The sequence below is a fragment of the Coturnix japonica genome, chromosome 2, assembly GCF_001577835.2.
Source record: "Coturnix japonica isolate 7356 chromosome 2, Coturnix japonica 2.1, whole genome shotgun sequence".
Taxonomy (NCBI): Eukaryota; Metazoa; Chordata; class Aves; order Galliformes; family Phasianidae; genus Coturnix; species Coturnix japonica.
In genome coordinates this window covers 79,631,033-79,646,126 of record NC_029517.1, presented here as the reverse complement: position 1 = coordinate 79,646,126, position 15,094 = coordinate 79,631,033, and the positions used below count along the sequence as shown (strand labels likewise).

The window sequence follows — 15,094 nt, the reverse complement described above, 5'->3', positions numbered from 1 at the left end:
TTCCTTCCTTCCTTCCTTCCTTCCTTCCTCTCTTTCTCTCTCTCTCTCTCTTTCTCTCTCTCTCTTTCTCTCTCTCTCTTTTTGCTGTTTTGGCCCTTTTTTTTCTTTTTTTTCTTTTCATTTTTTTTCCTGCTCTCTCCTTATTTATTTATTGCCAGACGATTTTCTAGGTCATGTTTGCATTACATCTTCCTTTAAAAAATAAAAAAATCGGAGATATTTTCAGTAGAATTTCTTTCTTTCAGCAAGCAATTACACTCATTGTTTGAAGAGCTAATTTTGGTGGCATTTTTAAATAATTAGCTTCCTTTTTCATCAGAAATTCAGAAATATATTTAAGCAGTGGGAATGCAAGGCATTTATAGAATATCTGAAATACATTCTTTAAGAAAACAGGAAATAGCTGTCATTAACATCTGTTCAGTTCAGTATCTTTCACCAGCATCGTTCAACTTTCAGTCTTCAACAAGATGAATTAAAGGAGAAATTAAAAAGCCTTATTCCAATCATTTAATATGAACTCCATTCAACTGATAACATCTACTTTTTTATCTTGAGACTTGAACTTGAAAAGGATGCCACAGTCTTACATTATGCGCAAGATACAGTGGTAAACATTAATTTATTGAATGTAGGACCAGCACGAGACTATGATGATGAATTCCAGATTCAGTCAACAGCAGTTAAATATGAATCTTGGGAAGATGAAATCTGAACACTGAATTGTAATGGATCCATTCAGTAACATCAGGAATTACACTTATCAATATCAAAATGAGGCCTATTGCCACACTGTAACTAACAAGGAGAAAATGAAATGTGAAGAGTGAAGAGCTTGGTGAAGAATTGCTTCATTCACCAAGTACTACTCACCCAGGTTGCTATTGGAGGGAAGCAAACTCTAGGGTAAAAATAGCAGGCAGTAATTTGAGTATGAGGTAACTTTGTTAATGATTACTTCGTAAGGCATGTATACAATGAAGACAAATAAAGACAGGTTAAGTTCAATAACTGCAAGAACAAGTAGGCTGCTAACTGAAAAGTACTTGGCTTTGCTAGTTTAGTAATGCTTAAATCTGTAGAATTAGACTGCATATAATATAAACTTTAAACGTAACATGATTGCTGCTTTACACAATATCTTACAGAATTACCTGTCCATGATTAGACGTGGCTAACTACTTCTTTACAAAGTATATGTTCCTAATGCATACTGGCTCTGCTATAGTTACATGTTACTAAATTTGTCATATGCTGTCTTATAGATGTTTCAGCTTAGACGAAAGGCTCAACAACTAGTGAATTATTGGAAGTATGGAAGAAAATGGATATGTTTAGGCTGATCTGCCCTGATATGGCCTCAGCTTGCACTACTTGTTAGCCATATCTCTGCAGTCTTGTAACATCATGTAACAGAGAAATCCCCAACCCAAAGGTGTCACAGAATCACAGAACTGTAGGGGTTGGAAGGGACCTCTAGAGATCATCGAGTCCAACCCCCCTGCCAAAGCAGGCTCCCTACACCACGTCACACAGGTAGGCGTCCAGGAGGGTCTTGAATATATCCAGAGGAGGAGACTCCACCACCTCCCTGGGCAGCCTGTTCCAGTGCTCCGTCACCCTCACTGTAAAGAAGTTCTTCCGCACATTTGTGCGGAACTTCCTATGCTGTACTTTCATCCCATTACCCCTAGTCCTATCCCCACGCACTACTGAAAAGAGACCAGCCTCACCACTATGGCTCCCACACCTCAGGTATTTATAAACCTGGATCAAGTCCCCTCTCAGCCTTCTTTTCTCAAGGCTAAACAGACCCAGTTCCCTAAATCTCTCCTCATAGGGGAGAAAACATTGGAAAACATTACACATTCTTAGGAAACACACTTATGTCCATATCTGCAGTCAGACCCAGCTTCATTCCCACAACATCAAACATAACTCCAGCTTTTTGGCAAAGCCTGACCTCCTGCCAGAGCCCCGACTCCAGCTTTGACAGGGCACACTGAGAAGGGGACTGCTGTGCAACTTGTGCAACTTGGCTGCTGTGTAACCATCCTCTGGATGGCACTTGTCCATTAAGGCATGCTTTGATGACTGGATCCATCTATTTTGTACAAAGAGACATTTCTTCTCTTAGCAGCCAACATTTCTTGTTGTATCTTGTTTCTGATCAGGCACAGCTTCCTTCCTATTGCATCCACTGGAAAAAAGTTGTGCCCAGCTGCAACATTTTTGTGTCAGGTTACTGTGCTGCTGCCAGCCAGTATACGTGAACATGCAGGTATACTGGGAGAGAAATGCCATGCAGGAGTGGCAAGTCCAGAGGATTCAGTGTGCAATGCAGAAGCTGCTTCCCCTGCACACCTGCTTCTTTGCCTTCTGCTGTTTCTCTTCCCACTCGACTTCCCTCTGCACAGCCAGGAGAGATGCCTGCTCCCTCCACCACAGGCTTCCCAGCTTTGCCTGTTCAGAGCAGCTTTAATTATTCCAGGATATTGTAGGTGCTCCTTGGGGACAGGAGGCACAGGACATCTGTAGGAAGTCACAGAATTACAGAACAGTTTGTGTTGGAAGGGATCTCAAAGCCCACCCGCCCCCACCCCATGCCATGAGCAGGGCTGCCCCCCACCAGCTCAGCTGCCCAGGGCCCCATCCAACCTGGCCTGGAGTGTCTACAGGGATGGGGCACCACAGCTTCTCTGGGCAGCTGTGCCAGCACCTCACCGCTCTCTAAAAAAGGACCTACCCTAAATTTCCCCTCTTTTAGTTTAAAGCCACTTCCCTCCCCCCTCCCCCCCCTGTCCAATCACTGTTTTCTCATTTTGATTTTCAAAGTAATACACTTATATCACGGGCTAATCTTTCCATTTATTTAGGACAGATAGCATGCAAATAACACCAGAATATTAGATCAGGTTTTTTGTTTGTTGGTTTGATCGTTTGTCTTTTGATCTGTCTCGATTTGTTTTCAATCTCCTGGGCAGAAAGAGCAATAAATACGTGGATAAATCACAAAAGGAATGGATGGAGCTCTCTAATCTGCTATGATCTGTCTTCTGTCTTGACAAAATAGGTATACTCAGACACATTCAGATCACCCCATTGTACCTCCGCCGTTGCTTAGTTGCAGGTTCCTTTGATTTCTATGGCAGTTATCCAGAACATCATAATAATCTGGAATATTAAACACAGTCTGTATGCAGTTAAGTTTTGTAAGTCTTAGACTGGGGTGTGTTCAGAGATGAGCAAGAAAGCTGCTGAAGTGCCTGGAGCTCAATGTCTTATGAGGAGCAGCTGAGGGAGCTGGGATTGTTCAGTCTGGAGGAGAGAAGCTCAGGAGAGACCTATATCTCTCTATAACTCTCTATAGAGAGTTATATATCTCTCTATAGCTCTCTATAACTGCCTGAAAGGAGGTTGTAGCGAGCTGGGGGTTGGCCTCTTTTCCCAGGTAACAGCAATAAGACAAGAGGGAATGGCCTCAAGTTGTGGCAGTGGAGGTTCAGGTTGAGAAAAACACCTGGATGCACACAGTTGAAAACAAACTTAGAAAAGATTTAAACTCTCACAGTGCCAAAATAACCAGCGAGTGTTGGAAGATAGGCACAGAAAACAAGGCTCGGCTCGGCTCGGCTCGGCTCGGGCATCCCACCGCAAGATGGCGACGGTTCGTTGCTATGGGAACTGCGTCACGCCGCGCACGTCGCCTGCGAGGAAAGATGGCGGCGCCCGTCTCCGTCTGCCATGTCGCCTGCTGTGCCAACCGGGTGGGCGGCGGGGTTGTATCCTGGGGCCGTGAGGGGCTCCTCGCCTTCGGTAGCTGCCGGGACGTCATGCTCTACCAGCCTGCGGTAAGCGGGGCCAGGGAGGAGCGGTGGGGCCGGCGTGGCGGCGGCGCGGCCTAACGCGGGGTGTTTCTCTTCATCCCTCAGGCCAGGCGGATGGTGGCGGCGCTCCGCGGCCATGGCGGCAGGGTGAGCTGTGTGCGCTGGGCACGGAGGCGGGACAGCGGTGAGTAGGTGGGGTGGGGGATCAAACATACACATTTACTAGAGCAGGTTGCCCAGGGCCCCGTCCAACCTGGTCTTGAACACCTCCAAGGACGGGGCATCCACAACCTCCCTGGGCAGCAGGGTGATAAGGTCCTGAGCCTCCTTTTCTCCAGCCTGAACAACCCCAGTTCCCTCAGCTGCTCCCTATAAGACGTATGCTCTGGACTCCACACCAGCTTTGTTGCCTTTCTCTGAGCACACTCCAGGGCCTTGGTGTCTTTCTTGTAGTGAGGTACCCAAGACTAAGCACAGTACTTGAGGTGTGGCCTCATCAGAGCTGAATACAAGTGGGATGATCACCCCAATGCGCCTGATGGCTGCACTGTTTCTGATGCAAGCCAGGATGCCATTGGCCTTCTTGGCCACCTGAGCACGCTGCTGGCTCATGTTCAGGTGTGTGTAGATCAGTATTCCCAGATCCTTTTCCTCTATGCAGCTTTCTATCCACCTGCCATAAGCCTGTAGTATTGCATGGAATTGTTGCAAGCAAAGTGCAGGACTTGGCAGTTAAAGCTCATACATTTCTTGTTCTATTTATTTAGTTGTTTGTTTTTTTCCTATCCCCTCAAATGAGTATTAAACTACTCTGTTGCATTTGAGAATCTTTTTAGAAAGTTATCCATCATATTTGTATGAAATGTTGAGTATTTATCTAATTCTTCTCAACCTGTTATTTTGGGTAATTTCTTTGCTGTTGATCTCTCATGTACTGTACAACTTTCATGGCTCGTACTTTAATTGAATAGGAACTTTGTATATAATTGATAACTGTGATAAGTAGTTACTTATATAACCAATTAAACTGCTTTGTGTTGCTGACTGCTGTTATGAAGTAAGAGCTCACAAATATTGTGGAATGTGTTTTTTAGCAACTGAAACAGAGTTAGTTTCTGGTGCATCTGATAAAAAGCTCATTCTGTGGCAGTGGAGTGGGACAGGAGTTTGGAACGATCAGGTAAGCAGAAATATCCTCCCTTTAAAGCGTTTTTTTTTCTTTCCCTTTCTTCCTTGTTGTTTTTGTGCACCTCAAATCATCTGTAATGTGAAAGTATTTGTTTTGCCTGTAGTTTTTGTTCCTCTTTGTTGTACTGTGACTGTTGAAGCTCCATGTGCATCTCTTCCAGGCTGCTGATACTGTGTCATGCTATGATTTAATCTAAATGTTGTTCTTCTCTTCTGTACTTTATCTTTTGGAACCAAGCTAACCAGTCATCATGTGGATTTGTCTAAAATATCCTATTTGTCTGATTCTGAGTCTTCAACTTTCTCAACTCCTCTAATGCTTTTCTTTAAAATGCCTTGAAATCTTGGCACACTGAAGTTCATTTTTAGTATGTGTTTTCTGTGCCTTTCTTTCTAATTTCTTTATATTCGTTTTAGTGATTTCTGGTCTATCTGCATGACAGTGTTTATATATAGGCAGTCTGACGAGGATGATACACGAGGTAGGATAGATATCCAGTGGCGCAGTGGTAGGAATGCCGAGTTGCAACACCGGAGGCCCAGGTTCGAATCCCCCCTGTGGCGCAAGTGGTAGAAGTGCCGCTCTGCTACACATGAGGCTCGAATCCCGGGGGTTGGACTCGATGATCTCTAAGGTCCCTTCCAACCCGCACCAGACTGTGAGACTGTGATATTTAAAAAAAAAATACTTGGTTTTAGTCAAAAATATCTATACAAGCAAAATGGCTTACTCATTTATTACTCATACTGTATAAATGTAAGGGAGAAGATGAAGCGTGGCGTAAGAGACTTCAGAACAAACTGAAATTTAGAAAACAGATGTGTTTAGCTTATTTTTAAGAGCTTGCTCATGAAGCACTGGCTTGTGAATGGCTGTGTAGGTAACCAATTTGTCAGAGGCTATCTCAAAAACTTTAGGCTGTGTTTTAAAGTGCATGAACATAGTAATGCACTGGGGGGAAGCGCCCATATGGTAACCATTATCAGTTATGTTTGTTGGAGGAATGTTCTTGGAAACGAGTAATTTCTGTTTCTCATTTGTTGTAACTTTACATACTGACGTAGAACAATTTACAGATTTATTTAGTAACTTTTTCCATTAATGTGGTGCACGGCCTCATTTAAACCTTTGAAAAAGAATGCGACTAAATTTGCACATTTAAATGGCAGTTCTATAGTAGTGTGTATTAAACAAGCAAAGTTCTGTGTTGAGCCGATTAAAAATGTTCCTAGGGCTTACTAAGCTATCTTTTGGGACGTGATGACAATGTGGATAAATGCTAGACTTCTTTTTGTCTGAGAATTAGAAGTTTCTCATTTTGCTATTTGTATTTATGAGGAATGGATTACAAAATATTTCCCTAAGAAACTTATGTCTAAATTCAGAGATTTGTCACTATTTTAAGGGAGTCTTTTATTTGTGAGAACCCGTGAAACAGAGCTGCTGTATCTGTTACTTATTCCACTGTGTTCTCTGCTTTGCCTAATTCACTAAGGTTCTCTGGACTTTTGGGAGATGTCCTGTAGGTTTAGGGGCAAGAGAATGAGAAAAAGGAAGAAAAATCACTCTGTCATATTTTGAGGCAGCTTCAAGGAAAGATCAAATCTCACCAGGGGAGATTCAGGCTGGACATTAGGAAGTATTACTTCTCAGAAAGGGTAGTCAGGCATTGGAATGCACTGCCCAGGGAGGTGGTGGAGTCACCGACCACGGGAGTGTTCAAGAAACGCTTGGATGTTGTGTTGAGGAATTTGATTTAGCCGGGAAATATTGGTAATGGTTGGACTAGAAGATGATCTTCTAGGTCTTTTCCAACCTTGATAATTCTGTGATTCTGTGGTTCTGTGAAAGGTGAATTTTTTCTACTGCACACAAGAGTTGTCAAGTTCGTGCTCATTACTGCTGTATCCCTTCTCTGTTTCTTGTGGAATGTGTTGTAGCTTAAACATAGCTTGGCAGAAGCTCCACCATCATAAACATACAATTTGCTTTCAGTACCGAGGGTTTTAAAAATTCTCATGGATAAATTACTGGAGTTTAATTGTGCTTGTTGGTTTGACTCTGTAAAACTTTTTTATGTGTTCAGCTTGTGAAAAGCGTTCCTCTCGAAGGCCATACCGAAGCTGTTTGTGCTGTGGATGCTGTCTACCAGTCAGACAAACCTGATTTAAATCTGTTAATAGCTTCTGCTGCATCTGACTCTACTGTGAGAATTTGGTCTCGGCGTGATTCAGAAGGTAGGGGGTTTTGTTGTTTGTTTTTTTCTTTTAAATTTAGGGGCAGTGTTTCATTGTGGTTTTTAATTGAGGGACAACATGCCGGCTTAATAAAAATGAGTACTCATCCATTGAAGTATTTGGCTAAATAATATCTTCTAATGCAACCACACCGATTTCCATTCAAGCTTTGATCTAAACTACATTACTTTTGTGAAAGCTGGTGGCTACAGAAGCTTAACAGCTTTGGGTCAAATTTGTTCCTCAGAATGACTTATCTCTGTTTTTTATCAGCCAATGTGTTGGCTGAACTTAACAGCCTCTTTATGATTTGTATTCAGAATCTGATAATCATTTTTCCTTGTAACATGGGGGCGAGCTGGCTCTGTGTGTGCTTATGTGAAACAAAATGACTTTGTAAAATGAAGCTGGCATGAGAAAAGTGAAGTTAAACTACTCACTTGTTATTACTGATCTGAGTCCAATGAAATATAGGATAATAGGTCTTCTTTCGAACTAGGCCTATTGTATGGTCAAAGAGAACAATTAGGATAGATAATCTAGATTTAAAGTGTTACTTGCTGGTCAAGTTGTGTTGACTACATCTCTCTCCCCCTGCTTTCTTTGCTATCTGGTGTACTTAGGACTTCTCACTGGCTTATTGAGTGAGATAAATAGTTGGGAGTTGTCGGTCTTCAGCCTCATGTTCTAGAAGGCATTTCTTATGCTCCCAGGGGACACCCTGATGTCCTGTCCTTTCCTTTTGGTCTTGCTGTTGTGGATTTCAGAGGCAGAAAACAACAATTTCTTTTTAATTCTACTGCTGTAGGAAAGTTGTTCTGCCATTCTGTTTGTTACTCTGATCTTGGTGGCGCACCAGTTTAACCACTTCTAGGGTCTCGAAGGAGATGAGAGGAAGGCTGAATTTGCTCCTATCTCTATCTGCTTTTATAGCAAAGAATTCAGTTTTAGCTTTCTGTGTAGTGAATGCTTTTGCCACTGGATGTAATTTGAAATATTTATTTCTTCTGATGTGTTACCAGAGGGAGCTGTACAGCTTTAATACTTGATGGAGAATAGTGATTTATGTTGTAATTTGGCTAACTCTGGATGGATTGCCACGAGCCCACAAAAGATGAAATTGAGGGCAATTTTCCCTCTGAAAATCAGTAGCTTCTGAAAAAAAATATAAGTCTTGCAGCTCCTTAAAATAAAATTCAATGAGAAATTTTAACTACATCATATAAAAAGAGATGGCAGTGTAACTGTGCTATGATGAATGAGTTCAACAGTGTCTGTTCTCATTTTTCAGTTAAGTGCATTGAAGTTCTGCAATTTGGAAATGGATTTGTTATGGCTGTTTCCTTATCCTTCTTGCCTGGCAGCAATGGTAAGTAAGTACAGCACCATATCTTGAATATCAATGCAGGAAAAAATAATATCTAAAATTTCCCACCTCTATAATGGGCTTTCATTTAACCAACTCCAGCCTCCTGTGCCATATATTTTACTTCCTAGGGAATTAGCCTGAACTTCTGCCCATAATCAAAGATTTCACCTGAATTTTTCTTGGCAATTAGAATGATATTGTCTGACTGGGGCATTTTCAAAGTGATGCTCACAGTTCATTTGTTAAAGTATTGTTAATGACTTTTTTCTTTTAAATGAAGTAGCTGAATTTAGTGAAACTCAGCGTTTTGTTATCTACCCTTACTTGAGAAATACAATTGTCTAGCTCTGGTTACTTATTTCTTCATATTTCTTTAGTTTATTCCTTTTCTTTTACTATTTCAGTCCCTTGTAATACTACTTCATCTTTAAGATCCGAAAGGACTGGAGCAAGTGTTAACTGCTTTTCTCCAGCATCTTCTACCTACCTTCTTGTGTTTTTTCCCTCAGTCTTAACTTTGGTTTGCTTAAGTCAACAGATCTGTGTTTTCTGCTCCCTTTCTAGATAGCTTCTACAATCTATCTACTGCTCAGAACTTGAGTAGACACATAACAGTGTTAACTGCTTTCATATTTTTGCATGTAGTAAGTCTGTCTTCCTTCTTATTTGCTGTATAATAACTGTGTCCATCCATATACTCATTTCAGTTGATCAAGAACTCAAACTGTTTTAGTTGTGAGTCATTTTGTTTTGCTACTTGCTCCTTTTATATTTAGAGCATATGCAGTTTATTTGTATTAATTTTATTGCTATCAACACAAATCTCTGATGCTCGAGATTCCTGGAGATACGTTAGCATGAAGAAAACTACTCAAATTAAACACCTGTAGATATTACTTATGTGCCAAAAGAACTTCTGAGCTTTCTGTTTATGAAATACTAGTGGGTTTTCCTACAATATTAGTTATCTGATTTAGAACACATTAAAAAAATGGTATATTGGCCCACTATACATCTATATTATTTTATTGCTTTTTCTTATATTACTTCTCATATTCTAGAACACTAAATTTTGTAAGTTCAGTAACAAAGACTTTTTTTTCCTCATTTTCAGTACCAATACTGGCTTGTGGTGGTGATGACTGCAAAATAAATTTGTTTATACAGCAGAATGGTCAGGTAATTACAGCTTTTTGTCTCTTGCTTAGAACATTACACAGTGCTTCTTCTCATATTGTGATAACAATCACACACAGCCACCTCTGTTCAAATAATTCATCCATTTTCTAGGTATGAAATGCTTGTACATAATGTTCAACCCAGACAAAAAGTGTTATTCCTCCACATTTTTCTCTATGTGCAGAACCTGTAGTTTTTGTTCCCACTGACATGGAATAGCTATGACTGTCCTTGATTACTCGGTATCCACGCACTGAGAGTTTCATATGAAAACGATGAGGGTTTTTTTTCTGTCTATGAATTGTTACAGTAAATCTGCAACAAAGCTCGTAATACTCAGTGTGTAGTAGTGCTAAAGAAAGACATGTACATCAGGTGTTGTGCAGCTAATTTTTTGTATTTACAATCTGCATCTTGTTTTCTTGTATGGCTCAGATTAGCAAACAATATGCAACTTGGCTGTCCAAAATATTTAATAGATATGTAACTTATTTGCCAGTTGCTGTTTGCCTTTTGAGGGTAACAGCATTCTTAACTGCAATCTGTGGATGGATCAAGGAAGGTAATTGAAATAAGTTAAATTTTCAGCTTCATATAAGCAAATCCAAACTGCTGTAATTTTTGGGTGTAGGAAACATTGTTCTTAAAAAAGGTGTGGAATTTTATATTGACTTCTTTTTCTTTTTCCCGTCACACCTTCAATTATATGAAATATTTTCACCTATCAGCTACCTTGGCAGAGATGGAATTTAGGGTCAGTCTTTCACCCTCTCACTTAGTGGGGTGAGACTTCTGTTTGGTGACTGTTAAGTGACTGTTATTTGATTCCATTTAGATTAAAAATGCCTGTATGGTACACTACAGCTATTAAGAAAATGAAAACATCCTTAGAGTTTCCTGCCATAAACTCCTTCCTGGCTGCTAAAAGGAGGTTCTCCTCTTCAGTCAGATTCTCTCAGATCTGCTGACATCATTTACGGTCTCTGTAGCTCTTTTTTTTAAGAGTTATTTGAAGGAATCACCCGAACTTGATGTTGGAGAGAAGTTAGAAACTAAACTTCTGCGCTCTTCCTTTGCTGTTAAGGTCCCATAGCTCAGCTCTGTAAGTCCTTAGAAATCTGGGTAAGACTATGAGTGCAGAGGTAGAATGGGAGTTGACAACGGGGCATACTAATGAAACTCTGATGGCACTGTTGTAGTCAGAGGAAGGATGAGACATCTTCAGGTTATTATTACCTTCTCTTAGCTGAGTCAGGCTGCTTTTTGGGTAATCCCATGAATCCCAGCTGAAATATCATTATTTGTCAAAACTGCTTGATTTTTGAAATGGGGTGGACAAACTGCAAAGTCTTTAAGATCCTCTATTTGGAGATCCCTTAGAGTGTTTAGTAGAAAGAAAACAATCTCTTTGCTTTTCTGAGTTCCTGAAAGAGGCTATTGATTTATAAAAATACTCAGGGAAAAGTCTTTCAGAAATCATTTTATGTCTTTCTGCTTGGGATATTACAGTCCTGTAGAGGGGGAAGCAAATCAAACCATACTGTCAAAATAGAGTTTTAAAATGACGCCTGTATGTTGAGCTTGGCTGTTGAGAAAATTTTGTTGTGTAAATTTAGTGTTTTCCCTTTAATAATGTGCTTTGTTTAAAAAGTGAATTAGATAAACCAAAGATAATTTGGATTCTTTCTAATTCTAAGAAGATTGTCAGCTGGATAGAGGAGGTAAATCACATCTACTGTCTGGCAGACAAAGACTTGCACCTCTCCAACCTCTTATACTATCACTGGGCACCACTGAAAAGAGGCTACCCTCATCTTCTTTGTATTATCCCTTAAGGTGCTTGTATACACTGAGGTTTCCTTGAGCCTCCTGTTCTGTCCCAGCTCTCTCAGCCTTTCCTCAATGAAGAGGTGCACCAGTTCCTTAATCATCTTTGTCATCCAGCCTCTCTCTTAAGAATTCCATGTATCTTGTACTTAGTAGCCCAGAACTGGACATAGTTCACTAGGTGTAGCCTCACTGGCACTGAGTAGAGTGAAGGGATCACCTCCATGAACCTGCTCACCACACTTTGCCTAATGCAGCCCAGAATACCATTAGCTTTCTTAGAGGTAAGGACATGCTGGTAATTCATGTTCATTTAGTGTCCACCAGGACCCCCAAGTCTTTTGTGGCTGAGCTCATTCTAGAGCCTGGGGTTATTCCTCTCCAGATGCAGGACTTTGTACTTCTCCTTTTTCACATTCTGGAGGTACTTCTCAGCCCTTTTCCTCTGGTCACTAAAATGGGAACATTCCACCTGTTATGAGTGAAAATATACTGGAATTTGCCAAATGGTAATCTGGATTATGTTATTGTTGCTGTGAATCTCTATCCATTTATGTCAGTAAATAACAGTATTTAGTAGCAGTTTATTTTTCTTTCAGTTTCAAATAATAGAAACTGTAAATACAAGTAAACTTGAAAGCAAACTGACCTCATGTACATAGTAGTTGAGTAGATTTCTTGTGATGTCACATGCATTTTCATTCAGTTTCAGAAAACATTAATACTCCCTGGCCATGAAGATTGGATAAGAGGTGTGGAATGGGCGATCTCTGGTCAGTATGAAAGACTGTTTCGGTTTCACTGCTGCTGTTTTACCTCTCCAGCTGATGTTTTTTGGCACACCATGGCTTCTAAGCTTGTGTGGTTGTGCATTTTTTTTTTTTTTCCTGAGGCAGTGATACAGGTGTTAAAAATCAAGGTAGAATTATGTGTCTTATTAAAAACATAAGAATTGTTGACCTGATACCGCAATTATTTATCAAGTTATCAGTATTGCCACTACAGTAAGATAGATAGAGAACATACTTGTGTTTACATCTCTCATTTTATTGTGATTACTTCAAGTTTGTTTACCTAATTGCTGCCTAATGCAAACAAATGGGAGCTTTAGGGATTTGCCCTCAGTATGCCAATATCTGTGTCTGAGTGAGAAATAGTCTGCCTCTTGTTTAGGAACAGAGAAATAGTGTTTTTCTTCTTCCTTCTAGTGTGTAGTGGTGGCTTTTTTTTCCCCTGTAAGAATAGGAAATTGAGGAGAACCTACGTAGGTGCTATCAAATATTTAACGTAGTTGACAAAATAAAATAGAAAGCATTAGAGGAATCTATAATCCTGAAGAAAGAAAGGGAGGAAGTCCTTGAATGTATTAGGTTGCTCATTATCTGAAATTTGGATAACAAAGGCCAAAAGTAAGAAGGAAGCATATCTGTGGTATTTAGCACAACACTTCTAACAGGCAGGGAAATGTCCATTGTCAGTATGATCTAAACTAGAGGAGAGCTTGAAATGTTAAAATGAGTTGATGTTGAAATTAACCAGCAGTGTTTATGACGTGTGTACAATGGGGAGAATGAGGGTAATATTGTAATGAATTTTGGAGAGATGGTAAGTTACTTGTGGTATTTATTGCAGTGAAAATTTGACCATTTTAATTAGATTATTTATTTTTTTAACCAAATAGGTGATGATTTATTCCTAGCAAGCTGTGCTCAGGATTCTTTGATAAGAATTTACAAAGTGTGCACAAAATCAAAGCAGTTTTCAGAAATTGAAGATGATTCTATCAAGCTGAAAGAGAACATTTTTACCGTTAAAGGTAGGTGAAAGCTGTAAAATTCGTTTTTACAGTTGATTGTGTATCTGTTAGTGGTTTGGGGAGGGCTGTCAAGATGATGACTCTCATTTCTTTTGTTTCTTGTATTTAAAATGATCAGAGATCAGTTTAACTGCATTATTTTGTTCAGCTATTAGAAAAAGTTGAGTTGCTGTTTTAAAGCAGCAGATATGTAAAAAGTTAACGATGTGTTACAAAACGATGAAGCGGAGGGAAAACTTAATATCAACCTGTATTGTTGCATGTATGCTAAATGCAGTACATAGTACGAGATATGTATTTGTGGGAGATAGGCTGTTGTGCAGCTCTCCTTCAACTTAATAACATATTTCTAATTTTCTTTAAATTCAGTGCTTTAAGAGCATTGAATACTTAAACCTTAGGAAGGGATTGGAGAGAACAGTTAACTTTGGCTTACTTTGTTTTTATTTGACATATAGTTTGAGCACTTTAAAGTCACAAGCTCGCAATTTTGACGGTAGGAAGTATAACGTGGCTTGTGTGATGATGTATGTAGTAATTGCTCGTGACACTTGCTACAAATCCTAATTCATTTTTGCATTTGGAGATGTAAATATGTCTCTGGACACAGTTGATACTGGACAATCTATTTCAGAATTCCTTGAGAGCTCTCCAGGAGTTCTGTGATGCCACTGCAAGGCAGTAGATGTCCTGTTACTGTCAACATGATATGCAGGGCTTGCGGCCAAGTACGTTTTCAAGGATCTGTTCAATGTCAATAGGCTACTTAGATAGTGATAAATGTTGAAAGCAGTTGTTTTATCATTGAAGATATCAGAAATGGTCTGTTGTTTTTTTTCTTGGCTTTTAGAAAAAAATGTGCTTTTCTCTGATTTGTGGTAGATACTGACACAACATACGCAATTACTTTGGAGTCTGTGTTGGCTGGCCATGAAAACTGGGTGTATGCAGTCCACTGGCAACCTTCCTTTTCTAAAGGTAAGCTGACACCAAGCACCCTAGCAGTTATGCTAAGCACTGTATATATGAAGTACAGTCACATCTGTTTATTGTGTTTGCATGTTCACCGGGGACTACAAAAATGTTTAAATTTTGCAGCTGATGTTTTACAAGTAAATGTGTGTTTTGGCTGAGTCTTATGGCACAGGCTCTCTCTGTTGCTTAATGCTGGATTTTACTTATGTTTTCTTTTATGAATGAAATGACAGAGCTGGACTTACTTTATTGTGATTGATTTTCTAGTTACGCAATAAAAAATAATTTATCATGTATTAATAGCTTTAATGGTTTCTTTTGTTACATACATTTGAAATGTATGTTCTTTGGGCGATCAGTATTAATCTGAGCAGTCCTTTCTTCTTAAATTGGAAAGGAACAAGTAACAACATTTGGAAGACGAATCTTCAGTCTTCCATACTTTAACTTAACATGCCATGAATTCTTGAGTATCAGGTTCCTTTAGCTAGTAGGTGGCTTTAAGGCATTAGGTGGACTCTCATTGAAGAAGATCATTCCTTAATTTTACACATTGATCTAGTCCTCTTTTTTTGTATTGTTTTTTAATCCTTAAATTCTGACAGCCTTGTTTGCAGTATTGATTTGTTGGTGCATATCTGCCTGGTGTGTAAGGGAAGGAGGTTCTCAGTTTGA

General features: G+C 39.7%; 1 protein-coding gene across 4 annotated transcripts in view; it reads left to right on the top strand.

Annotated features, from left to right (window-relative positions):
- Positions 1 to 3,685: 3,685 nt before the first annotated feature.
- Positions 3,686 to 15,094, top strand: part of ELP2 (elongator acetyltransferase complex subunit 2) — a 30,408-nt gene continuing 18,999 nt past the window's right edge. For 2 of the 4 annotated variants that reach the window (XM_015855188.2, XM_015855187.2), the window contains exons 1-9: positions 3,686 to 3,851; positions 3,933 to 4,011; positions 4,922 to 5,007; positions 7,103 to 7,253; positions 8,545 to 8,622; positions 9,737 to 9,801; positions 12,335 to 12,401; positions 13,310 to 13,444; positions 14,327 to 14,422. In XM_015855188.2, the coding sequence (XP_015710674.1) occupies positions 3,720 to 3,851; positions 3,933 to 4,011; positions 4,922 to 5,007; positions 7,103 to 7,253; positions 8,545 to 8,622; positions 9,737 to 9,801; positions 12,335 to 12,401; positions 13,310 to 13,444; positions 14,327 to 14,422 (889 nt within the window). In that variant the 5' untranslated portion in view covers positions 3,686 to 3,719. The remainder of the gene's footprint in view (positions 3,852 to 3,932; positions 4,012 to 4,921; positions 5,008 to 7,102; positions 7,254 to 8,544; positions 8,623 to 9,736; positions 9,802 to 12,334; positions 12,402 to 13,309; positions 13,445 to 14,326; positions 14,423 to 15,094) is intronic. The other 2 variants (XM_015855186.2, XM_015855185.2) reach the window with 1 other exon arrangement.